Source organism: Bison bison, unplaced genomic scaffold (assembly GCF_000754665.1).
Source record: "Bison bison bison isolate TAMUID 2011002044 unplaced genomic scaffold, Bison_UMD1.0 scf7180017863702, whole genome shotgun sequence".
NCBI classification, from domain to species: Eukaryota; Metazoa; Chordata; class Mammalia; order Artiodactyla; family Bovidae; genus Bison; species Bison bison.
Window position 1 is genome coordinate 3,431,540 of NW_011494274.1, and position 26,774 is coordinate 3,458,313.

Consider the following 26,774-nt stretch of genomic DNA (forward strand, 5'->3'; position numbering starts at 1 on the left):
AATAAGAATACACTCTTTGCATTATCTTTTTTTTTTTTTTTTGCATTATCTTCTTAAAGAAGGAATGAAGACACAAGTAAATTTAATATCCCGTGCACAACGTCCCACTGTGCATTACGCACTACACACTTTGCCAAAGGAAAGCCAGACAGCATCTGGCTCCAAGGCTTCCTGTCTTCACTGGGCACTTCTCATTAGAGGGTCCACAATCGTTCTTATAGAAGAATTAGCATCTAGAGTGGGGATCAATTCTTCCTAACAGTACACCCTTTCCCTTCTCATTTCCAAGACTGTTTACAACACAAAGTATGGGAAAAACAGATGAACATTCAATAAATCAAGGGAGGGAAGGAAGGAAGGATGAAGGGAAGGAAAAGTATGTGACCCCAAACTATTCAAATGACAACAAGGTAGTACCAAGAGACTGTAATTATATGAAGGCACTGCCAATGATTCCAAGAGTAAAAGCATAGGGTGAAGTTGGACTGATGAGTTCAAAACACAGTTTTGTCTCTTACTTCATGGCCAAACTCTTTAACCTTCGTTTCTTGATTTACAAAACAGGGATAATTAAAGAAGCAGCTACGTCATAGAGATGCCGTGAGGACTAAATCAGTTATGTACTAAGTTCTTAGAACAATGTCAGACATATAGTTAGCAGCACTCAATAGATGTTAGGATTTTAAAAACTGTTTTTGCTTTTCATTTCAAAGAAATTACATATGACAAAACCAATCTTCAACCTTTAAAAAGAAAACACTCTGTTGACAGTATATATTAATTAAATCAATTCTTATTAAGATACTGAAGGGCACTGACATATTAAAACTCAAAGGAATTCTATCTCTAGAGTGCTAAAAGTCGTAATGTCTTTAAGAAAACACAATGTTACTAACAATTAATTCAAAAGGCTCCAGAAAACCAGCAGCCATTGGTTTGGACACATTATTAGCACCTTCCTTGATACTTCTACAACATAAATTTTACTGTGTATAGTATTAAATGTGTACAGTATGATTGAAATGCTCTGCTAAGCTAAGTCACTTCAGTTGTGTCCGACTCAGTGCGACCCCATAGACAGCAGCCCACCAGGCTCCCCCGTCCCTGGGATTCTCCAGGCAATAACACTGGAGTGGGTTGCCATTTCCTTCTCCAATGCATGAAAGTAAAAAGTGAAAGTGAAGTCGCTCAGTTGTGTCCAACCCTCAGCGACCCCATGGACTGCAGCCTTCCAGGCTCCTCCATCCATGGGATTTTCCAGGCAAGAGTACTGGAGTAGGGTGCCACTGCCTTCTCTGTGAAATGCTCTAATTATTATTAAAACATGCAAAATTAAGAAACTTAATTTTACTTAACTAAGCAAGATTATATGTAACACAGATGATAATTCTTATTTAAGCCCCTTTTCCTAAGACATTTTTGGACCGGCCAAACCTGTTCCCAAAGTGAGCACAAGTGAGTTTCTGACCCACTGGCAATCATTTTGAGGGCTGTCTATGGCAGCAATGAGGAAATAAACCTTCAACATGCAGCTTCAAGGACATTTTGATTCTTCTAACAGAATATCTTAAAACTGCAATATAATTTCTATAGTGCGCTGAAAGGTGTCCCCTCAGAATTTATGTCCATATGAAACCTCAGATGGTGATCGTACTCAGAAACTAGGTCTTTGAAGATGTGTTAGTTAAAATGTACAAGTCACATTGTATCGGGGCAGACCCTAAATCCAGTGACTGGTGCCATTACGAGAAGACAGGTGGGGACAGGGATGAGGACACGGACGGACATATACACGAGAAGGCCACAAAATGCCACATACACACACACACACACACACACACACACGAGAAGGCCACGTGAAAGAGACAAAGACGAATGATGCAGCCGCAAGCCCAGGAATGCCAAAGGCTGCTGGGAGCCACTTGAGACTACAGAGGAGCAACAGCCTTCAAAGGAAGCATGGCCCTGCAGACCCCCTGATTTCAAACATCTCATCAGCAGAACTGTAACAAATATATTTTCGGTACTAATATATAGCACCCCTAGAACAGTTTTCTACACCTCCCCCAATGTTCTCGAGTGAACTCCACGTCTGAATTGTTCTAAAAGAAAATTAATTTTTTCACTGATGGTTAAAAAGTCCTGTAAATATTCTTTTAGAATCTTCCCCACAGTTACTTGAGTACTAAAGTCCTGAAATTTGGCTTTGTGAAAGTGTCTTACCAGGAAGCCTCATTTCCAGATATCCTCGCACCCTACTAATAAGATCAGAAGGAGGTCTCTCTCCTGACTGCCCTGTTCCAGCTTCATGCGTATAAATATCCAAAAGCAGCATCTCATTCAGCATGACCTGACGAAGTTTTGGTGAGAATTCTGTCACCAACTCCAAACAAGCAGCAAACAGCTGTTTAGCATGGGAAAAGTCCTATAAAAAGAATAGCAGAATGGTCTGAATCACCTTTCCTCTGAAGTGAGAAAAATGTCTTTATAAGTACAGAACAAAGCGAAGAATTAATTTAAACAGTGAACACTGGTTATCTCGAGCAGTGAGGCTAGATTATCACCTTTTTACTTATCATCTCTGCATTACTTATTCCAATAAATATTTAATACTTTTATATACATATATTTTTTGGCTTCACCACGTGGCATGTGGGATCTTAGTTCTCCGTGGTGGTGGTGCAGATATATATGATGGTTTAGTTACTAAGTCATATCCAACTCTTGCGACCCTGTGGACTGTAGCCCACCAGGCTCCTCTGTCCATGGGATTTGCCAGTCAAGAATTCTGGAGTGGGTTGCCATTTCCTTCTCCAGGGGATCTTCCTGACACGGCATCAAACGCATGCCTCCTACAATGGAAACATAAGTCCAAACCACTGGACCTCCAGGGAATTCCCTGTAATTTTTAAAAAACATTCAATAAACAATCAGTATAATATGCATGCTGTATTACTAGAGAAGTTTTACATAAACTATAACAAAACTAAAAGGTTTATATAAATGTTACATACAATAAACATATATTATACAGGTATAAAATACCATGATTAAATACCCTTCACCTAAGACAGTCAGAATTAGACCTTACCCCCTTCCACAAGGTTCCACATTCTAAAATTCTGCACACAACCCTATTAGCCTATATAACTGACTAATAAATAAATAGGATATGATCTAAGCCCTTTCCTACACATCTCCTTCTAATTTTTCCAAAACACAGCCATCGCTTATTCTCTCTCTTTCCACATGCTCTTATAATCTGGCTTCTATCCCTCATGTCATGAAGAAGAAATGGCTCTTACTAAATAAAGAACTTCTAATGGCACACTCTACTGAGTACCTTCCAGTTACCTAACTGGACTTCGGGGCTACAGCCTAGTACTGTCCATTCCCTCTACCTGACATCCTCTATCCCCTTAGCTATCATGACTCCACGAGTCTGGTTCGCATACTATACTCTTCCATGCCACTGTTTCTTGGACGCAATGCTAGACATCCTAGTGTATCCTCCTAGCGTGATCTATGATGATTCCCAAATCTGTATTTCCAGCCCAGACTACTTCCCAATAGATTACAAATTCCTTATGTAAAATCTACAGAAGTGATATTAAGGATCTTTGTTTTTAGCTTGAAATACAATCTTTTACTAACGTAATGCTACTGCTGCTACAGCTGCTTCAGCTTCACTTCAGTTGTGTCCGACTCTGTGCAACCCCAGAGACGGCAGCCCACCAGGCTCCCCTGTCCCTGGGATTCTCCAGGCAAGAACACTGGAGTGGGGTGCCATTTCCTTCTCCAATGCATGAAACTGAAAAGTGAAAGTGAAGTCGCTCAGTTGTGTCCGACTCTTAGCGACCCCATGGACTGCAGCCTACCAGGCTCCTCTGTCTATGGTATTTTCCAGGCAAGAGTACTGGATTGGGGTGCCATTGCCTTCTCCACTAACGTAATACTAAATACAAATAAGAACTATTCATGTTGTCTAATTTTTTAAAAGAAATAGAGAAGAAGCCATATGTCCAAGACCATTTTTGTACAGTTATGAGGATAAAGGGAAAAGAATAAACCAAAATGCCTTTTCAGATATCCTTTCACACCTACAATGACAATTTTAAGATCAGAAAAATAAAACTGATCCTGATTCCTGGTTTCATCCTAAATTAATAAAGCATATTCTTAACCAGAGGTCAATGTATACATTTACTCACCTTAACAGTACTGCAGTGTAGACCTTTGGCCATTAGAATGTAAACCAAATCTCTTGTTAAATTGTCTTTAATTCCCAGGATGACACTACTATAGACAAGAGGTAATTCCCACTAGAAGAAATAAAAATACATAAACACACACACACAAAGCCAAATCTAGATAACAATCCTTCAGTAACAGTCAACTCCATTTAATAAAAGTATTCAAAGGTCATTTTTAAAGAGAAAGGACAATGATAGCCGCAACGAACTGCTAATCAAGATGAACATATTCACTATAATAACCTAGTAATAAATAGTTAAATGGATTGGAACTTTCTGAAGGATAGCCTACAGAAATAAAGAAAAAAATCTAGGAGTTTAATATCTATTAATCCATACAATCCTCACAATAACTCACAAGTTATTATTAAATAGGTATTATATCTCCATTTCACAGATGAGAAAATGGAGGCACACAGAAGTTAAATAACTTGCTGAAGACTATACAGCTAATTAAGTATAGCACTGGGATTCACACTCGGGTACTTAGTACCAGAACTCTGGCTCATAACTTTTATGCTGTACACTTCCTTATCCATACAAATGAACACAAATAATGATTTCAATGCTACAGAAGCCCAGCTAAGATTGAGACCAATTTTTCATTTCACGTCACTTGTAAGTTCAAATCCCACAGAATATACATCAATTTCTAGCTGCTTTTTATCACATTCAGTAGTGAGGGAGTGTGCAGCTAGCTATATTAGAAACACATTCATATTATTATAGGGGCTTCCCTAGTGGCTCAGCAAGTAAAGAATCCTCCTGCAATGGTGGAGACCTGGGTTCAATCCCTGGGTCAGGAAGATCCCCTGGAGAAGGAAATGGCAACCCACTCCAATATTCTTGCCTGGAAAATCCCATGGACATAAGAGCCTGGCGGGCTGTAGCCCATGGGGTTGCAAAGAGCTGGGACACAGCAGCATGGGTGCACTACGACCACACCTAACAAATAAGATGCACGCGCTAAAGGCAAACTCCCCGTAGTATTATACTTCATCTGCATCTGTGAGCTAGTTCCCTTGTATCTCTAGTTACATTCCACTGAATGTTTAAAAAGCTATTTCATTTGCAGTTTCCATGCAGGAAAACTTAGACAACTTCAGAAACATTATCTTGGCATTTTTTGGGGGGTGAGGGGGGAATTTTTAAAAATATCTAAAGCTAAAAATGTTCTATAAAGAAGTTTTAATGAGGTGATTCTAACCTGCAGGCTTCAGACTTAGAGAGGACATGAAAAAACTAAACCAAAAATACTCTGTAGGGCAAGTGTTAGCTACAGACTGCACAAATATCATACCTAATACACATATTTACAGCTATACTGAAAATGCATGTAGATGCCATAACAAATGAAATATAAACTCATTTTTATTTTTTTAACTCATTTTTAGTTGTTATTGATTTAATATCTTTTTTAACCTATTTCACATTTTCTCTGTCAACAGATGTTCAAAATACAATGTCGTGTGAAGGTCTTTCACGTTACTGATGAATTATTAACAAATAAAAGGGCTTCTTATTCCCAAAAAGCTCAAGGAACAGCTCTTCTATTACATTACATCAGAAAACAAGGGTAATTTTCTTATCTGTTCTCAACAGAAGTTTCTTACCTTATTAGACACTGTCCAGAATTCACGCTCTGAAGTCATACCATGTAATTCAATTAAAATCTGTCGAATCCTCCATGGATCCACTGACAGTATCAGCTGATGTTCCAACTGGCCAATGTTGACACTTGCTGAGGCTAAGAAAGGAAGAAGAGATTTTCATTTAATAACTATTTGATACGTTATTCATTCGTTACTCATTCATAATCGTAAAAACATGAGAATGGTAATTTACTGACAGAAACTGTGCATGTTTATAAATATTAGAAGTTAAAAGTCTCTCTCATCTTGAAAACTGACTTATCCAACTTAATGCAAACTATATTTTAACTTTACTCTCATATAAAAAGCCTAACACAACTTATATTATGTTTTCATTTATCAAATAAAGGTAATGAAAATATAAACCAATAAAAATCAGTAACTTTACATGGAAAGAATTATGTGGGATATACGTAAAAATCTGATTTATTTTTGAACATCCTGTGTTAAAAGCACTTCTAAAATGTTCTGAGTAGTAAACATTAAGAATGTTTTTCGAAGGGAGAGAATAAGAAGGTTGGAGGCATTGCCTTCCCAGAGAGCCAAGAATTGATCACTAAAATTCCTAATTACAATTCAACTTTCAGATACAGTCTTCAATAATGCATTGCCAGCATTTTATCTGTGGTAATATTACTCTTTTCCTTTACGACTGAGTCAAAGCAGCTTAAATCTAGTGAGGTCCAAAGTAGCTACAAGTTCAGTCAACTGAATTCTGTCTCCCCTGCATATTGAAGTGTTGAAGCTTGTATTTATTAATAAGCAGCACTATATTTTATTACATTTATAAAATAAGAGAAAACAATGGAAGAAATAATCAAATAAATAAGGCAAAAATGGCATGTTGCCAAAGCTGAATGTTTAGCCAGCAGACAGTGATATAAAGGCTGAAATGCATGCAAGCCTGCCCCATTTTTTGCTTGTAACCCCTCCTCTTCCCTCTTGGTTTATACCTTCAAGAACACAGCAGCAGATCTATTTCCACAGCTAAACTCTTTTATGTATCCAGGCCTACATCTCCATTAACCATACTCAGCAGACTCCCAAAACTTAACTGCTTACAGAAATATATGACCTCAAAAGACAGGTTTGCTATTAGTTACCAGCTCTAGTGTAAATAGAAAAAAAATTAAGAAGATAGCCTCAAATATCCTGAGGAACAAAATATGCCAAAATTTGAGCTCGGAAATCTAACCTGGGATATCATAAAATGAAGTTACAGGTTTAATGCACAGATTGATTCTAGGGGACCTCTTCCTCATCTGATCAACAAGTAGCTTTCGTTCTTCATCTTTCAGTAATGTGATGAAAAGCTCGTGTGAAGAAATCATGAAAACATACTGCAGGTCTTCCAAACCCAGACACACATTCCTAGATCAGTAAGAAATATTATAAAACAAAGAAGTGTATAATTTTAGTTTGGGGAAAAAAATCATATAACCAATTTTTATTAATAAGCTGTTTAAAAGCCACTATTCAGTAACTGCACAACAATAATTTGAACAGTTTTTAAAATTTCTCTTTGGTCCTTATCTAAGTTATAATTTCACTGCTACAACATACAAAGAGGGTAACAGCAAGAATCCTAAGTTTTATGTGGCTACACAAATTTAAACTGTAAGTGTTCTCAACTACCAATTACTACCTGGTTATACAAAGACAGGCAAGGTAAATGTAAAATGATACGGAATAAAAGATATTCTTCTCACAGACCTAAGCTCAAAATTAAGAAAAAGAAGAAAAGAAAGGTACTTACTTCAAAAAAGCAGCCATGTTTCCTTTCAAAGTATCTGAAGCTTTTTCTAAATTTATTGATCTTGAACAAACCTAGGAATTTGAACAATTTTTATTTGAATATGGGTACTTCAAAATAATTATACTACAGTTTGAAAGTTTAGATTTAAAAACAATCAAATTGTCCTTTCAGACATGGATCAGTCACAGATTTGGTTAAGAAATTTAAGAAATGAGACCAAAGAATAAGAATGCATTATGGGAAGAGGGAGTGGAATGTGACCATTTCAAGAACTGCAGGTAAAGAATAACCTTATGAATTATGCAGTAAAGAATAATCTATTTAGCATATGAACAAGTCCTGCTGAAATTTACAAAGTATGGACCCAAATTAAATGGAGTGATAAAGTTAAGAATCAGTAGTTCCTGTCAGAAAAGTGAGAAGACTCATCTTGGATAGCTGAAAAGAAGGATCGATAATAGCTAAAGAACACAGAACCAATGGTTAAGGAGGTAACCAAAGTTTAAAAAATAATGAAAACAAAGAGCAACTTAGCTATGAAAATATTAGTCATCTAAAAATAATATTATTTAAATATCATTGTGAATTTATTAGGTTAGGCGACCCACATATTATTTACAAGAAGTCAAAAAATTATTAGTATAAAAGATCCTAACCTCAACAAATTGTCAATATTCTCTAATATGCTGACACAAAAGCTAAATTACATAATGTGTACAGCAGTACTATTCACAAGAGCCAAAAAGTAGAAACAACACTAACGTCCATCAAGTGATGAATGGACACTCAAAACAGACACTGAAGAGTAAGTGTATCCATTCAGTAGGACACTATTCACCTATAAAAAGGAATGAAGTGCTGACGGACACTCCAACATGGATGAAATGTCTTCATTACCAAGTGAAAGAAGTCAGTTACAAAAGACCATGTGTTTTATGAGTTCATTTATATGACATGTCCAGAATAGGCAAATCTACAGGGACAAAAAATAGATCAATAGTTGCCTGGGGTTGCAGGGATTGAGAGGAAAATGAGAAATGATTGCTAATGGTTAAGAAGTTTTCTTATAGGGGCAGAGGAATGAAATGTTGGCAAACTGGCTGAGGTGATGGCTGCACAACTCTACGAACATACTAAAAATCACTGAATTGTACACTTTAAATGAGTGAATTGTATATTACTAGCTGGAAACAAAGTCAATTATACAAATTCAATTATAGTTCATAAAAAAAAAAAGACTTCTATGGAAAAATTATAAAGCTTTAAAAGGACATTAAAGGGCGCCAAAATAAATCATGAGCTATAGAAGCTCATGGATTAGGATACTCAATATGGTAATGCTACTAATTTTTCACAAACTGGCTTTTAAGTGTAATGTAATTGCAAACAAAAATACAACAGGCTTACTTCTGAAACTTGACAATCTGAGTCTACTGTCTACAAGAAAATGTAAAAAGATAAGCAGAACCAATACAACTTTGGAAAACAAGGTTTGTGCTTCAGATGATACCAAGCCAGGGTATGGGTGTGATGGATGGGTAAACAAACAGAAAAGCTGTTACAGAATAGCCCAGAGACAGGCCCACACACGCATGTATATCTGACACTCGGAATTCAACGGAGGCAGCACTACACACCAGTAGGAAAAAGAGGAAACTTTCAACAACTGGTACTGAAACAAGTGAGGGAAAAAAATGACACCAGATCCCCTACTTCCCATGATACACAAAATTCAATCATAGGTGGATTAAATACCGAAATGTGAAAAGGCTAAGTTCTAGAGGTTTTAGAAGATAAAATACAGGACAATTTCACAACTACAGGATATGAAAAGCTTTCCTAAGCAAGACACAGAAATTCACTAATCTCTTCTTTTATGAGAAAGACTGATAAATTTTATTATATTAAAATTAAGAAATTTTAAAATAATAAAAGTTAAAAGTGAACCTCAGAAAACATACTTGCAATACTTAAAACTAGTAAAGGACAGGATATATTAAAAACTCCTGCCAAAAAAAAAAATAAAAGACAATTCTACAGAAAACTGAGGCATATCACTTGGAACAGGCACCTCAAAAGATGAAATCTGTATATGCAAAAAAAAATAAATGAAAAGCTGTTAAACTCATCAGTAAAAAAGGAAAAGGAAGGAAAATAAAATAAAGAAACAAAAAATAAAGGGAAAGGAAAAGGACATTAAAACCTCAATGGGGGCCTTCCTGGTGATCCAGCGGTTCAATCCCTGGTTCAGGAAGATCCCACATGTTGCAGAGCAGCTAAGTCCCCACCCCACAACTACTGAGCCTGTGCATCTAGAGCCTGCGCTCTGCAAAAAGAGAAGCCACCGTGAGAAGCCCCGCAATGCAGGGCTAGAACTGCACTGCAGCTGAACTGCAATGAACACACTGCAATCAAGAGTAGACCCCACTGGCCACAACCAGAGAAAGCCCACGCAGCAACAAAGACCCGATGCAGCCAACAAGTAAGTAAATAAAATCACCTCAACGAGATACCGTTATACAATGACCCAGACAGGAAATCTGACAGCAAGATCCCGACCAACAAAAACTCTCATACATGCAGTGGCAGAAACACTTTGAAACTTTATGGTAAAATTGCAGATATACTTTCTCCAGGAATGTTACATAAATGGTATGTGGGTGTACCAGGATATAAGCACAAGAATGTTCAAGCAGCAGAATAACCCCAACCTGTAAATAACACAAATGTCCATAACCATAAGAATAAATAAATTGTGGCATGGTTATATAATGTTGTAACATCTTACAGCAATGGGGAAAAAAAAAACAACTATATCTGTATACAACTTGATAAAACATCTCACAAATATGTTCCCTGAAAGACAACTTATTTTGTCTTTTCATTTATATGGAGGTGAAAACAGGCAAATTTAAGAATATTCTTTAAGGGTACATACAGAGGGGATACAACTGTAATGAGAAATGCGGAAATACTGTCACAAAAAAAGCAGGGTAGTGATGTCCTCAAGGAGGAGCAGAGAGGCTGTGGGAAGACACCTTAAGGACTTTAAGAGCATTGGCAATATCGTATTTTTGGAACAAAATGGTATTATCTCTATTCTATGTACTTCTCTCAAGGTCTATTACATTAAGACTATTACAGAGAGAGAGAGGTCCGGTAGAAACACAAATTATGGACCTCACATGAGAGGCAAGACGTATGATCTGAGCGTTTTTAGTGAGCAGGTGACTGAAGTTTTGGAAGAGAATAAAAGTGGTGAAGAATAAAAGAAGCTGAGTGAGCCAAGGACAAAACTTTAGTAAAGAAAAATATTAAAGGGGGATCAAAGGAGAAGTCAATGGAGGACTAAGGAAAACCCAGTGATGGCGGAGAAGCAGAAGCGAGCTCCAGCAGCAGACACGGCGGGCAAGCATGCTCTGTCGGCCGCACCGCCTGAGCCGGAGAGGCAGTGGGACGAAGACAGTGAAGAGGGCTCCAGACGTGGCAGCTAGGAGGCCACTGGAAAACCCAAAGCGAAATTATAAACCAAAGGGGGGAAAATGTCTTACCTCAAGAAGAAAGTCTATTTTCTCTTTATTAGGTCTAAGAAATAGCTGGTTAAATTGAACACTAATCGTTCTACCTTCTAATACATCACGGACTGTGTTACAGGCACAGACTTTAAAACAGATTTCATCCAGGGCTTCATTTCTGTCAAATACAAAAGTAGATACACTCATTTATTTTTTAACAGAAAAGCATATATTATAAAACTAAATCACAAGAATGGGCCATTTAATCTTGAGAGGTAAGATTTTTACAATATTCCGGCACATTAATAATTACTTAAGTCAATGGGGAAAAAAAATAAACAGGAAAGTTTTAAATTTACCAAGGGATAATTTAGGTACGCAGATTAATCTGAATCAAACTAACAGAATCAAACTCTGCTGTGTACATTTTTTTACCCAAGCACTTTTAAAAAAAGAATTAGATGAAAATTAAAGTGGCTCCTCTAACCATGTTAATTCTCCATACAGTAAAAATAAAGTGAAAGCATCGTGACAGACATACAAGTAATCTGGAGGGACATTTTTGATAAGTCAGAAATGCACACTTACTCTTACATAAAAATCAAAAAGTAATTCACTTACTTACCCCTGTTGAGCTTTCTGAAAGAGTTCCCTTAGGACCGACTGCCGGAACTGGATAGGTAAACTGAAGGTTAAGTTGTCTTCAACAAAGATCTTTATTACCTCCTGAAACACAGACAAAAAATTGCAACTATTTCAAAAATCTTGAAAGTCTCTTAAAAAAAAAAGTTTTTTAAATACAATTTTAAGTCTTTCTGTAATAGAAATTACACAGTGAAGAAAATCATTAAAATATCTTGCTAGGAAAATCTCTTCCTAAAATTTTAAAATTACATTAAGGGTAAAAATAGCACCACCCCAGTTCAATTCAGTGGCTCAAGTCATGTCCTACTCTTTGCAACCCCATGGACTGCAGCATGCCAGGCCTCCCTGTCCATCACCAACTCCCGGAGCTTGCTCAAATTCATGTCCATTGAGTTGGTGATGCCATCCAACCTGTAATTCCATCCAACCAATCTGCTGACCCCTTCTCCTCCAGCCCTCAATCTTTCCCAGCATCAGGGTCTCTTCCAATGAGTCAGTTCTTCGCATCAGGTGGCCAAAGGAAGAGCTTCAGCTTCCTCATCAATCCTTCCAATGAATATTCAGGGTTGATTTCCTTTAGGATTGACAGGTTTAATCTCCTTGCAGTCCAAGGGACTCTCAAGAGTCTTCTCCAACACCATAGTTCAAAAGCGTCATATCTTCGGCACTCAGCTTTCTTTATGGTCCAACTCTCACACATATACATGCCTATGTGAGGAGCAGTGTCCCCACAAGAGACTGATCTAGACTTGCCTGTGAGTGTCCAGGAGTCTCTGGTGGAGGCGTGGGTCAACAGTCTGGCCTCAGGCCAAACAACAGGGAGGGAACACAGCCCCGCCCATCAACAGAAAATCGGATTAAAGATTTACTGAGCATGGCCCTGCCCATCAGAATAAGACCCAGGTTCCCCCTCAGTCAGTCTCTCCCATCAGGAAGCTTCCATAAGCCTCCTATCCTTATTCATCAGAGGGCAGACAGAATGAAAATCACAATCACAGAAAACTAACCAAACTGATCACATGGACCACAGCCTTGTCTAACTCAATGAAACTATGGACCACACCGTGTAGGGCCACCTAAGATAGATGGGTAATGGTGGAGAGTTCTGACAAAACGTGGTCCACTGGGGAAGGGAATGGCAAACCACTTCAGTATTTTTGCCTTGAGAACCCCATGAACAGTATGAAATGGCAAAAGCACCCCACTACCCTTCTTTAAAATTGGAGATCATGGGCCAAAAGTGAGAGGCGAGAAAAGAATCATTAAGTAGTAATTCAGCTATGTTATTAGAGACTTTTAAAATTCCTCTCCTCCACTTTAAACGTGATTTCATACAACAAACTTTTAAAACGCTAAAACAGAGAAATATTTCAGCTAAAAAAAGCGTGCTAAGAAACTAGTCCAATCAAGTTAAATGGTTTAAAATGTATTAGTGAACTGTACAAAATTTATCATTCTAATACACGATATTATCATAGTCTTTTTACAGTCTTTTTTCTCAGTTGTTTATCAGCTCTTTATCAAGCAATGGAAGAAAGTAGGGGTGACAGTGAGGGGATTTCTGGAAACAGCTGAACCAGCTCTACAACAAGAGCACTGACAAAAATGGTTTCAAAACCACAGAGCGACCACTATTTCACTTTCATAGCAAAACATGAGCTCATGGGAGCAAGCAAGTCACTTCCCAAATGTTAGAACACTGATTTGTTACAGCTATTCAATAACTCATCAGCTACAGAGAGAATCCTATCCCCCCACCCCCAAAAAAGCTAAATATGATTTCTAAGATACTCCCGCATATATAGCTAAAATTATAAAATTGGAGTGTTGCAACAAAATCGCTCTTTCCCCTCTCCTAGCTGTCCATTACACTACTTCCTGAGTTATACATCTGGCCCTTCATTATATCTATGGAACATGCAGGCTTCCCTGTGGCTCAGGTGGTAAAGAATCCACCTGCAAGGCAGGAGACCTGGGTTCAATCCCTGGGTTAGGAAGATCCCCTGGATAAGGGCATGGCAACCTACTCCAGTATCCTTGCCTGGAGAATCCCCATGGACAGAAGAGCCTGGAGGGCTACAGTCCATGGGGTCGCAAAGAGTCAGACACGACTGAGTGACTAAGCATGGCACACATGGTAACATGTGCCAATCTGTGACTAACATTCTCGCCTGCACGGGTCTTACTATGCCAGGAACCGTCTTAAAGATTCTACATCTTATCATAATTGATTACCACTCCCCATAAGCCTGTACTAGGGATATGTAACTGAAAGATCTCTTGTGTTTGATAACTTCATCTATATCCGAAATCCACCTTCAAGAAAGTTTACTTTTCTTCCCTAGGGCAAATCAGAATTGACAAAAAAGGGGCCAGAGGGCAGGGGAGGGAGCACTGTCCCCTCTCTTCTATTTTCTCTGAAGAAAAAAAAACCCAAAACTCTAGTTGAGAAAAGTGAACTAAAAACCTAGGCTAAAAGTCCACTGTGGAAACACAAAACTAAAGGTATGTTATAGCACTGTCATTCCATAATTTGTTTTGAATTTAATAAGATGAAGGCACTGTTCACTTTCTAGAATGAAGGCTTTTTTAAAAAGTACAAATTCTAACTCCCAGTGATTTTCATTACAAAGCTACAGATATATACTCAGAGGGGGCAACAAAAAAATGTCAACAGACTAATTTAAGCTCTTTTCATGAGTAAAACTGAGATGACGCCCAGCCTCCCTGGAAAAGTGGGCTATGTAACAAACCATCCAAACCGACCAGAACTGCTCTGCTCACCCTCTCCTTCAGTCTTACTTTCGCAGAGGCTAATAAGGTCAGGCTGAAGACCGTACTTTCAGATCTTTAGCCTCCATAAAACCAAGAGTTCTCTACCTGTAATTTTAAAAGTTAAAAGTTCTGCCTACAGAGTTTCTTATAGAATGTACTTAAAATGGGCAAATTTTATACCTTCAAGAAAGGATAATTATCAGTCATATGAGTCCACATCTATCCAGTGCTCTGCCTTAAGAGTTTATAAACTATAACTTTTCATTTGATTCTCATAAAAAGCTTAATTATTACAACTATTTATAGGCCAATCTGTCTGACGTGCCCCAAATGGCACAACTGTAAATGGTGATGTCAGGATTTGAACTCTGCTGTCTGGCTTCCAGGGCTTTCCAATGACACTACTGTATCCCCGTCATACATCTTACCTGATAGTCGCCAGATCTCAGACAAATATGGACCTGACTATATGGAGTCAATTGCTGAGATGTACTATCAGAGGATGGTACGAGAACATCACATGCTTGACAATAGCCAGCTAAGCGCTTCTCATCTATGGTACAATGAAGAGATAATGAACCTATCTGTAAAGTAAGAGGTATATATCATTATCCATCAGTGTAATAGAAACAAGAGTCTAGCACCCGTTTATTGCACTTTAACAGCATAAGAAAATGCCAATGGAAAATAGGAACCATAAAAAATGAAAAAGTTAAAGGTTTAGAGCAGGGGTCAGCAAACTATTGCTCACAGGCCAAAACCAGCCCATGTCCTGTTTTTATAGATTCCATGACCAAAGAATAATCCTTAGTGTTGTAAAGGGCGGAAAAAAAAAAACAAACAAAAAACCAACAAATTAGACTATGCCACAGAAACTGTATATGGCCACAAAGCCTAAAATATTTATGATATAGCTTTTTACAAAAAAGTTTGCTGACCGCTGGTTTAGAGTTCTCAGGCCAACATAAAAATGTAGACATTATTATCACTCTCTGTGGGTATAACAACAATTAAGATACTAACAAAGAATGAAAACTGTTAAAAAAAAAAAAGATTAAAATACTTTAAAATATTGATACATATACTTGGCAGAGATTTAAAGGGGGACAACAAAGAAAACTCAATCTTCACTCAACCAGAAAAAATAGAAATGCTTCTACCAAAACAGAAAAAAAAATTTTTAAGACATACTTTTTAAAAAAATTAAAGTTTTAAATTACTATATCCAAAATGCCATAAAATTAGAAATCTGATGAGTTCCCCAGGCAAATTAAAATGAGAATTCCCAATAAAAGATATCTCTAGTGTATTTATTCAGTGTTTCTGGTGAAGAAAGGCAAGATTGAAGTGGGAATTTTTCTGGCCACCAGGCATATAAAAACCTAGTTATATACTTTAAAATTCAGTTTTGTGAATCATAAAAAGAAAAATGCAAACAATAAACACATGAAAATGTTTACCCTCCTAGGAATTAAGGGAACACAACTTTTTTTTTGGGGGGGGAACACAACTTTTTAAAAGATATTCTAGATAAATATCAAATTAGCAACTAAAAAAACTTCACTAATAGCAGAGCCCTCAGAAATCAATTTGTACCTAGAAATGTACCTAGAAATCAATTTGTATATTACATCCTTTAAAAAAATTAATGACCACTGACATTGTAATTCTACTTGCAGGAATTTAACTCTATCTAAAGTCTAAACAAAAATTTATGCTTGGAGATATACATTTTGCAACTTTATAATAAATAAGAACAGCAAACTATCTAAATGCTCAACCACTAGAAAAATAAAATCATAGCACATCTATATATAACAGAATAGGATAGATATATTTAAAATATCTATTCTAACATTTTAGCAAGATACAAAATAGCATGAGCTTAACTGTATAAAAACATAAAGAACAAAAACTGTAAAAAAAAAAAAAAAAGCTAAAACTGCAAAAGGGATTATTTCTAGGCAGTAGTATTACAGATTTTTAAAAATATTTCCATTAGTTTTTTGAACTATCAAATTTACTACGATTAATAGTTTTTTAATCATCAGGAAAATGAAAGCCAAAAAATATATAGATGTTTTAAAGGACTGAAAATCATGTGACTGTTATGACTGTATTTACCTCTGCAATTAGTTCTTTGGTTCTAAAAAATTTTTCTCTGGCATTTTCATAGACAGCTGGATTTGTAGAGCCTTGCTGGAAGTATGCTGCACCCAAATCGTAACACACCTAAAATGGTAATGAATACCAATTTGCTCAGTGATTTTTCATGAACTTAAGAGCTAACAAAACTCAAAATCACCTTTATCTCAGCAACATAGTTACACATGTAGCAAAAAGAAAAACATTTTAATGAGCAGTGAAACAGTCAAAGTTCTTAGTCACAAGCAACAGAAATCAACTCTGACTGACTTAAGGGGACTTACTGGTAAGACATCAGGCGGCCTACAGAATTATTGGGAAAGCCAAAGAATCAGCCTGGAAAACAAACGGGGATAGGAGGCAAGCAGCCAGAACAAGAGCCGCAACTGATGCAGTGAAACACCGCACAGCCATCTCAACAGCCAACGCCACAGACCCTGGCAACTGCAGCCAGCAGAACCAGACGCTGAAAGCAGCAGCTCCGCTCCTGCCGGGGCTGCCGGGGAACTAGACCTTCCTGTCATTGCTGGAGTTACTCACCATCACAATGGATGCTCCATCATCCCACTTCGCTGACTCACTAGCAAGCTCCTGCGTGTGTGCTACGTCGCTTCAGTCGTGTCTGACTCTTTGCGACCCCATGGACTGTAGCCCGCCAGGCTCCTCTGTCCCTGGGATTCTCCAGGCAAGAGTACTGGAGTGGGTAGCCATGCCCTTCTCCAGGGAAGCTTCCCAACCCAGGGATCAAATTCACATCTCCTGTGGCTTCTGCATTTACAGGCAGATTCTTTGCTGCTGAGCCACCAGGCAAGCCCAGCCAGCTCCTAATTCAGTCTAAATGTCTCTGTCACACCGATGTGACGTGCCTGTCCTCCAGCAGGATAAGGCTAGAGAACACAAATATTTTGAGTTGTCAGTTTTATTATAGGGAACAGGGTCTCCCTCCCATCAAGTCTTAGAAGGTAGGGGATTCTTCTAACAACGAAAAAGGGGACAGCCACGGGGGTGTCTCCAAAAGGGTATGAGGGGCTAATGAATAAAGAACTGGCCAGAATAAAATATTGAGAAATCTGAACGAATGAGTATAAAATGACAGCTCATTTCCACTTGTCTTTTTCTAACAGAATCTGCATATTTTTCCAGGAGCATTCTTAAACAGACACCTAGATTTACCTAATGCAGAATTCAAAGACTGAGTTGAACTTGGCCATTTTATGAACAAGAATACTAAGGCCCAGAAAGCGACATTTCTACTTGAAAGCATATAACCAAGCACTGGCAGAGACCAGACTTGAAGCCAGACCCTTAGGTTCCTAATATTCTATCTCAAATTTACTCCTCACAAGGCTGACTGCTCTGTCTTCTCGATCTGACTTTTTAAAAAAGCCTTCAACTTATTCCCCCAAGGAGGAGAAAGTTCAAACCCCACGGGCTGATTTTCAAGGATCTCAGAATCTGGACTACCTTCTCTCTCCAAACCTCTCTATTCTTCTCTATTTCAAACCCACTAATCTTCTCAACTCCCCATTCACATCAGATGTAGAAATAAATTTCATTCCACACTGTTTATTTCCATTTGCACCAAACCAACCTGAGCCAACAGATACTCATTCCTCTTCCAAATTCCTAAGTCTCTGATATTCCTGACCAAACTACTCTTCACTGATACCAGACTACAGATACTATTCTGTTCTGTTCAACAAATCAAGATTAATTCTTCCTCAGCCTCTAGAATACTGCTTTACACTATTTAATCCATACTTAATGTTGGGCAGATTTTCATTCTAAAGTGCTTCCTTCCATCTAGGATAAAGGAGTGCTAAAGTTTAAAGTACGTGTACGTATATAATAAAGATTTATATACACACAAGCACACTATATATGCACACATATTATAGATACATATAATTCCCTTTTCCAGGCAAAGACAGAGTTGTTGTTGTTGTATAGTCGCTAAGTTGTGTCCAACTCTTTCGCAACCCCATGGACTGTAGCCCACCAAGCTCCTTTGTCCATGGGATTCTCCAGGCAAGAATACTGGAGTGGGTTGCCATTTCCTTCTCCAGCGGATCTTCCTGACTCAGAGACCGAATCTGCATCTTCTGCATTGGCAGATAGATTCTTTACTGCTGAGCCACTGGGGGAGCCCTTGAAGTGGTTACCAACTGCCAATGCCTCATGACTCCTACTCCTAGTCTATGAGACTCCATCTCAGCAAGTCTTGAAAAGGGATTATCTTTAACTCCAGAACCAGCTAATCTGAAAAGGTACCTCTCAACCCTTTTTAAAGTCAGAGGTATTTCTGCTCTTTCAAGATTGGGGAACAGTGATGAAAGAAGTCATGCCAGACATCCCTGGTGGCCCAGTGGTTAAGAACCCATCTGCGAATGCAGGGGATGTGGGTTCGATCCCTGGTTCAGGAAGATTCCACATGCCTTGGGGCAACTAAGCCCATGCACCACAACTACTGAGCCTGTGCTCTAGAGGCTATGAGCCACAACCACCAAAGCCCAAGAGCCCACGCTCCGCAAGAAGAGAAGCCACCGTAAGTAGAGAGTAGCCTCCACTCAGCATAACTAGAGAAGGCCCGCAAGCAGCTACAATGAACCAGTGCAGCCAAAAAGATTAATTTTTTTAAAATGTTATGCCAATTCACACAATGGAGAAAATATAGAACATAAAAGGCTCTATCGTAGTGGCCCTCCATAGGCAATCATTAATTCTTTTAAAATTTCTATTATACTCAAGATTCTGTGCTAATATGTACAGAAGATGCAAAATACAAATATATTTTAAAAAAGAGAGAGACCTCAAAGAGTTTACAATCAAGCAGGGAAAAAGAAGCTATCAACACATAAAGTGCCTAACAACAAAAAACAACTGAAAGCAACAAAGGAACTAGGGTACAGAGTTACGGAGAGCAGGCAGCTTAAGATCCTTGAAAAACTAGGTATTTCTCTAGGAGCCTACATTTTTCAAAATCTAGCACAATATCAGTTTTGTTTTGTTTTCTTGGTCTGATTAGATTTCTTATAATGTGAATGAACTGCTAGTCAGTTCATTCATATTATTACTCCCTGCATTGTCAGTCTGTTAACTAGTTTGGAAACAAAAGAGCATATGAAATTTTCCTTCCATTTCTTTCAGAAAAATTTCAACGGGGTCTTATAAAATTCACAATTAACTATAATGCAAAGTTTTAATAAACATAGGAAGTAAAATCAAAGTAAACATAGGAAGTAAAATCATTAGAAATAAGCTCTAATTAAAAATACAAGGATGATTTTATGTAAGATTTTCCAAAAATGTGCCATGCATTGATTAAACACTGAAATAAATACCTGGCACTGCATCTCCTCGGTTTTGATCTTCAATCCAGCAGTGGAACTCTCAGTTTCTCCGTTGACCATGCCTGGCTCCACGGCCAGTAAGTCCAGTGTTCTCATCGTGTGGACATAAAGATCCTTGTTTAACTTAAGGGCTGCCTCTAGTACCAGGATAGAATCAGAAGCTTGTTCTTTTAGCTACAAAAGTTCAATAAACAAATTTTTAAAATACAAAAATGGCAATACTGGACTGTATCAACCAAAAAATATCTGCAGGGTACTCAGCAGCTTAACGTACTAGTCTACTTTAGAAATGCGCCTAACACAGCAAGAGTGAAATTATATTTGTCAAAGTTACTTTAAGATTTTAAAATTCACAAGGTTCCTATTGTGAAACTGAAAACACAAATTGGAAAAGACTGACACCTTTCTTTTATATAAAAGTTACTGATGAAAAATGTTTAAGATCTGCACCGTCCCACTGATGTACTCAAGAAACTTTTTGCATGCTTTGATGTGCCAGTCATTTTTCTAGGCATTCAGATCAGATCAGTCGCTCAGATAATAATAATAAAATGACACATTTTTTGCTTCCACATTCAAAATACACTATCTGTTGTATATAGATACAGATGGTTACCTTCCTTCTCCTTTCCTAGCCTCTGCACTTGGGGTGGTATCTCTGATACATTGCATATTAAATAAAGAACTAAAGAGATCATTTTAAATTATGGTTTCTACTTTTATGTTGACTAAAGAATTTAAATCTAATTTAAATTTTAAAAGTAACTGTATATAAATGTATGTATGTATAACTGAATAAAAAGTAGTTTTAGGGAATTTCTGGCAGTCCAGTAGTTAGCACTTGGCACTTTCACTGCAGCGGCCTGGATTCAATCTGATTGGGAAACTGAGATCCCAAACCCCGCACAGCATGGCCAAAGAAAAAGTAAAAATAAACTAAAATTTGTAAAAATAATTTTTAAAATAAAAATAATTTTAAAATACATGTTTACTATAGAATTTAGGGAGGATATAAAATAATATAAAGAAAACACCTATAAGAGTGACTTCTCACATCTGCTAAAGCACTATGAAATATCTGACAACAAAACTAGTGGCAAAGTACTCTCATTAACATTAAAAAGTGTCAATTTAGAATATTATCAAATTATGTTCTGCTGCTGCTGCTGCTAAGTCGCTTCAGTCGTGTCCGACTCTGTGCAACCCCAGAGACGGCAGCCCACCAGGCTCCCCCGTCCCTGGGATTCTCCAGGCAAGAACACTGGAGTGGGTTGCCATTTCCTTCTCCAATGCATGAAAGTGAAAAGTGAAAGTGAAGTCACTCAGTCGTGTCCGACTCTTAGAGACCCCATGGACTTCAGCCCACCGGGCTCCTCCGTCCATGGGATTTTTCAGGCAAGAGTACTGGAGTGGGGTGCCATTGCCTTCTCCAAAGTCTAAATGTCATCACATCTAAACCAAGCCAACTAACTCTTAATATATATAAGATTAGAAGAAGCACCTATACATGCTCTAAATATAATACACCCCAGAAAGGTTACAGTGTAACCGATACCAATACTCACCACTTTCAAAATATTTTCCGTTAGCTCTTTCTCCTGTTGCATCTGATTCATACTAAAAGAGAAATGACAGAAGAGTACCAAATATTACTTGAAAGACTGAAAATTCAAAACTTAAAGATCATTCTTGACAGTGAGGCTGAATTTAAATAAATAAAAATGCTTTTAATGCTATTTCTGTTCATGCTTAAAAAATAAACTCAATTATGATGATGCTCCTTTATCTACCATTATTTTTTCATTTGCTTTGCATTAAAAAAAAAAAAACCCTCAATTTAAAAATAAAACTTTCTGGCAGCAAAAACTTATTTACATCAAGTTAGAAACTACACTCTAGCTCCAAAGTTGGGTAAGTTGCTACTACTTGGAATTTAAGAACAAGGTTTAAAACTCCAGACCTGATCAAACTATTGTACTTAACTTTTGCACTCTAAATTAAAATTTCCCACATACAGAACAAACATCTATTTCAAGTAAATTTAATTAAATGAAAACAATCTTAATTCCTGGAACCAGGGCAGTTAACATTAAGACGCAAGGCACACTTTACAAAGTGCTCCCTCCTTTTTCGGAGCTCTCTACTCTAGTTATCCAAAAGCCTGTCTGAGTCTCTCACCCTTCCACCCCCTCCAAACCTACCTGCATGCAGGCCTTCTGCCCTCTGATTTCTGCTTTATTCCTTCTGTACCAAGAGTTCTTAAACACTTGCAAAATTAAAAAAAAAAACACAAACTGACAAAAAAGTGCCAAGTAAGAGTCTTTATTGGCCAACTTACACACTTAACTGAGGAGGTCCAGGTTTTGCCTGTTTAACAGGAAAACTACTTTGAACAATTGTCCTAATTGCCCTTAAAAAAAAAAGACAAATAAAAACAAAATTTAATACATTATAAATGTCACTTCAAGTATTTTTTAGTACTTCCTAGAAGACTTATAAACTATCCAAAATTCTGACATATAATAAAAACTGTATAAGTCATCCACTTCTCTATCAGAATGCTTTTCGTCCATGCAGTCATAATTTTCTCCACCATCAGATTCACTATTCCCAAGATCCTCTGAGAGATCCCCGATGACTTAAAAGCACATCCCTGAAGTCATAATGCAATTAAAGAAAGGCTGCCGAACATATTTTAGGTTTATGAAAAATTTACCATCTATTGTAGAGAAGTATGGCCATGGCAGTGGTTGGAGGTAAAGTGGCCAGATCCATATCTATGTGCTTTGTCCCGGGAGGAACTTTACTGATGCACAACAGTTCATTCAACAACATATTCAATACTGGAACAGACAAACTTAAAAAGGAAGAATCAAAAGACACATAAGTTGTGCAAGTACACAATGCACAATTCAGTACTTGGCTAAAAATAATTATTTTAGTAGTAAATCCACAGAGCCATTCTATTAACCTGTCTCAACAACGTAAATGAAAACTTATCAAAAGATCTTTTAAGCTTTTCTAACAAAAACAATTTAAATCTATACAAAAGTAGACAGGATAATATAATACACACCAATGTGCCCGTCACCCAGCTTCACCAGTTACCATCTGATAGCCAATCTTGTTTCATCCCTACTCTCACCCACTTCCCTCCTTTCCATATTACTGTAAAGCAAATTCCCAATAGTCAATCATTTCTTCCCAAGTATTTCAGAACATATCTCCAAAAAATTACCTCCTAACATAAGGAGAGTATACATTTCACATCTAAAAATTATTGTTTATCATCAAATATCCAGTCAAGTGTTCAATTTTCCAACTCTATCATATACATCATACTGTTTTGCACACATTGCTATCTGGTGATAAGCCTTGAGTCTATTAACAGATAAGCTCCCCCTTAAAGAACAAACCTTTTTTTTAATCCTAATATTTAATGCTGGAAAATATATGGTGAAAAAAGTGTTCAAGTACTAGTAGTGTAAGTATAAACGAATGTAACTCTCTGGAAACGCAATCCAGTATATGCATAATGAGCTTTAACAACGTTTACACCACTTGACCTGGCAATTTAACAATCTATACCAAGGACACAACTCGCAATTCATATAAAGCTTATGGACAAAGACATTTTAAAGCTCTATGATTTATAAAAGTGAAAAACTAGAGAAAAACTAAAAACCTGTCAATAGAGGAACAATTAATAAATTATCTATACAATGGATAATCTCCAAAAACCAAACTGGGGAAATGCTCATGATATCCTGCTATATGAAACAAAACAAAAATCAAAAGAGTATACAAGGTATGTTCACAACTTTGTTTAAAAATATAGGGAGGAAAACAACAAAAATTACGCAAAAATGTTAAAAACACTTCTTTCCCCTCCCTATTATTTCTTATTTTCTGAATTTCTCCAAATATTCTATAAGGTATTTCTCTTTAAATTGTGAGAAGGGGGTGAAAACAAATCATTATATAACGATGCATTTGAAACACTTATTTATAAACAAATAACCACTGATTCTAATAAGATTGTTTAAAAGTTTAAGAGACAGTGACTGATTTATGACCAGTAAAATTAAATGAATTATTCAACAAAGATAATATGTACCATAATATTATGTACGATTCATCATTAATTTTTATTTTCTTCAGATATGTAAAAGTAAAATGAAGATTTAAAACTGTTCAGTCATGGATTTTCTCTACTTATCATGTCAAAAAAATGAGAATAATAATAAACTGGTTCATTATTGATAACACCAAGTTTATACTTTAAAAGGTGATTTAAATTCATTCAACAGTAAAATATTTTCTTACACTTGTTGGAAAATACTTGCATATTTTACCAAGAATACACAGAAAAATAGTTTTCACTTTAAAGACCCGTATTATAAGAACACATACTGAAATAAACCAAAATATCTAACAGTTCTCAAAATAAATTCACTTAAATCTTTTTTTTTAATTCATTTAAATCTTGTATACCTTTTCTCTAATATGTCTAAGTCCCATTTCAAATGTGCAGCAACTTTAAGAGCAAGGAGCTTTAAAACACGATTTCTCTTGTTATCAGGTGGAGGTTGAACTTGGTTTTGCTCATTAACTGAAGGTTTGGAAGCCTGTTCCAAAAACTGGACTATAAGCTGAACTGGTGCAGGATCTAGGATTTAAAAGAAAGCAATTCCTGAACTTAAGGTCTAATTACAAAGATGCAAAAAGATTCACCGTATTGGTTTCTGGCCACAAAAGGAACCCAAATAGGCCAACAGGCACATGAAAAGATGCTCCGTATCACTATTTGAGAAATGCAAATCAAACTACACAGAGTAATCAATCATCTCACAATGGTGAGAATGGCCATCGTCTAAAAGTCTACAAATATGAAAAAAATACAGAGGTTAGTTTAAAAATTAATTAATTTGTATTAATTAATTTTATTATTGGAATGGAAATTATAACCTATAATGGCAAATAATTTTAATTGATATTATCCAGCAATCTCACTCCTGGGCATATGTCAAGAAAAGATGAAAACTCTAACTCAAAAAGATCCATGCACACCAGTGTTCACAGTGGCACTGCTTACAATAGCCAATACGTTGAAGAAACCTAAATGTCCACTGACAGATGAATGGATAAAGAATGTGCAGTACATATACACAGTCAAACACTACCTGGCCATAAAAAAGAATGAGATTATACCATCTGCAGCAATGTGGATGGATCTAGAGATTATCAGACTAAGTCAAGTCAAGTCAGAGAAACACAAATGTCGTGTGACATCACTTTCACGTGGAACCAAAAAAAATACAAATGAACTTACTTACAAAATAGAGTCAGAAAGAAAACAAATTTATGGTTACCAAAGGGGCTGGGGGGCAGGGATAAATCAGGAACTTGGGACTAACAGATACACACGAATATACATAAGGTAGACAACAAGGACCTACTCTATAGCACAGGGAACTATATCCAGTATCAATATATTGAACTACATTCAATGTCAATATATCACGACTACATAGCACAGGGAACTCTACTCGATATTGAACTATACTCCAATAGGTTATTTTAATAACCTATAACAACCCACTCCAGTATTCTTGCCTGGAGAATCTCATGGACTGAGCAAATAAGCACATAAACAATGGAAAACAATCTGAAAAGGAACAGGTGTATTCATATAACTGAATCACCTCACTGTATACCTAAAACATTATAAATCAACTATTCAATTTTTTTTGAAAGTTAAGGGATAAAAAAGGGGATCCAAACAGTTGTGTAGTTACAATGAATAAGGATTATGATTCACAAGAAGTGAGCCTGGCTATTATAAACGAAAGATCAGGAAGGATGTAAGAAGGGAAGATAACAGATCCTTGCAGACAAAAGCACTTTAGACGACAGAACATAATGGTTACAGATTTCAGTTCGGCAAACAACTGTCAAATTAGGGGAAAGAAATGCCATGTTTAAAATTATTGCTTTAAGGCTTAATTAGTGGGACTTGCATCAAGTTACCTCTGCACCTGTTTCTGTCAATGCAAAATAGAGGACCACCTACCTCACAGGATTATCATGAAGACGGAATTAAACGAGAATGCAGCTGTGAAGCATGAAGCACAGAGCTTGGCACCCAGAAACACTCAACAAACGTTAATCAAAAGCACTGAATTAAAAGCACATTAATACAATATACTGGTAAAACCGCCCACATGAAGTACACCAACTTCTCGCACAGGAGTCTCCACCAGCTCATTAGTGGTGGATTAGTCTAATTACCAGTGGATTAGACTGAACAAGCACATCTGGATTCGAACTCTCGTCAGCAATTTATCATCCAAGGAACTTACCTTTTCATGCCAGCACCTCTTTCCAGAAATACCTGTTATTTCCCACCCTCCCTGAACAGCACTCCTGAACTGCAGTATCAATCATAAACATCATTATACAATAACCATCGTGCAACTGTGATAGCATTTTCTGCTTTCAGAAGTTTTCGCTTTGATTTACAACCCAACTTTGGAATAATTGAGTCAGCAGAATCCGTTTGTTGAGGAATCAAACAGTTAAAATACGGACCTAAGATATTCAGCGTCAGGACCAGCCTCTGAACAGCTGATGTCTCCGCAGACCGCACCCCCCGCCCAAACTGTCCGGGGTTCAGCCCCAGG

General features: G+C 37.1%; 1 protein-coding gene across 1 annotated transcript in view; it reads right to left on the reverse strand.

Moving 5' to 3' along the window:
* Window positions 1–26,774, reverse strand: part of INTS8 (integrator complex subunit 8) — a 45,777-nt gene that overhangs the window by 18,560 nt on the left and 443 nt on the right. Inside the window, exons 2-15 of the mRNA XM_010833488.1 lie at window positions 24,586–24,760; window positions 22,808–22,948; window positions 22,430–22,501; window positions 21,657–21,708; window positions 20,083–20,265; window positions 16,721–16,828; window positions 15,025–15,180; window positions 11,802–11,902; window positions 11,213–11,354; window positions 7,662–7,732; window positions 7,101–7,276; window positions 5,867–6,000; window positions 4,212–4,322; window positions 2,224–2,425 (exon numbers count right to left, since the gene is read on the reverse strand). Of these exons, the coding sequence (XP_010831790.1) occupies window positions 2,224–2,425; window positions 4,212–4,322; window positions 5,867–6,000; window positions 7,101–7,276; window positions 7,662–7,732; window positions 11,213–11,354; window positions 11,802–11,902; window positions 15,025–15,180; window positions 16,721–16,828; window positions 20,083–20,265; window positions 21,657–21,708; window positions 22,430–22,501; window positions 22,808–22,948; window positions 24,586–24,760 (1,824 nt within the window). The remainder of the gene's footprint in view (window positions 1–2,223; window positions 2,426–4,211; window positions 4,323–5,866; window positions 6,001–7,100; window positions 7,277–7,661; window positions 7,733–11,212; window positions 11,355–11,801; window positions 11,903–15,024; window positions 15,181–16,720; window positions 16,829–20,082; window positions 20,266–21,656; window positions 21,709–22,429; window positions 22,502–22,807; window positions 22,949–24,585; window positions 24,761–26,774) is intronic.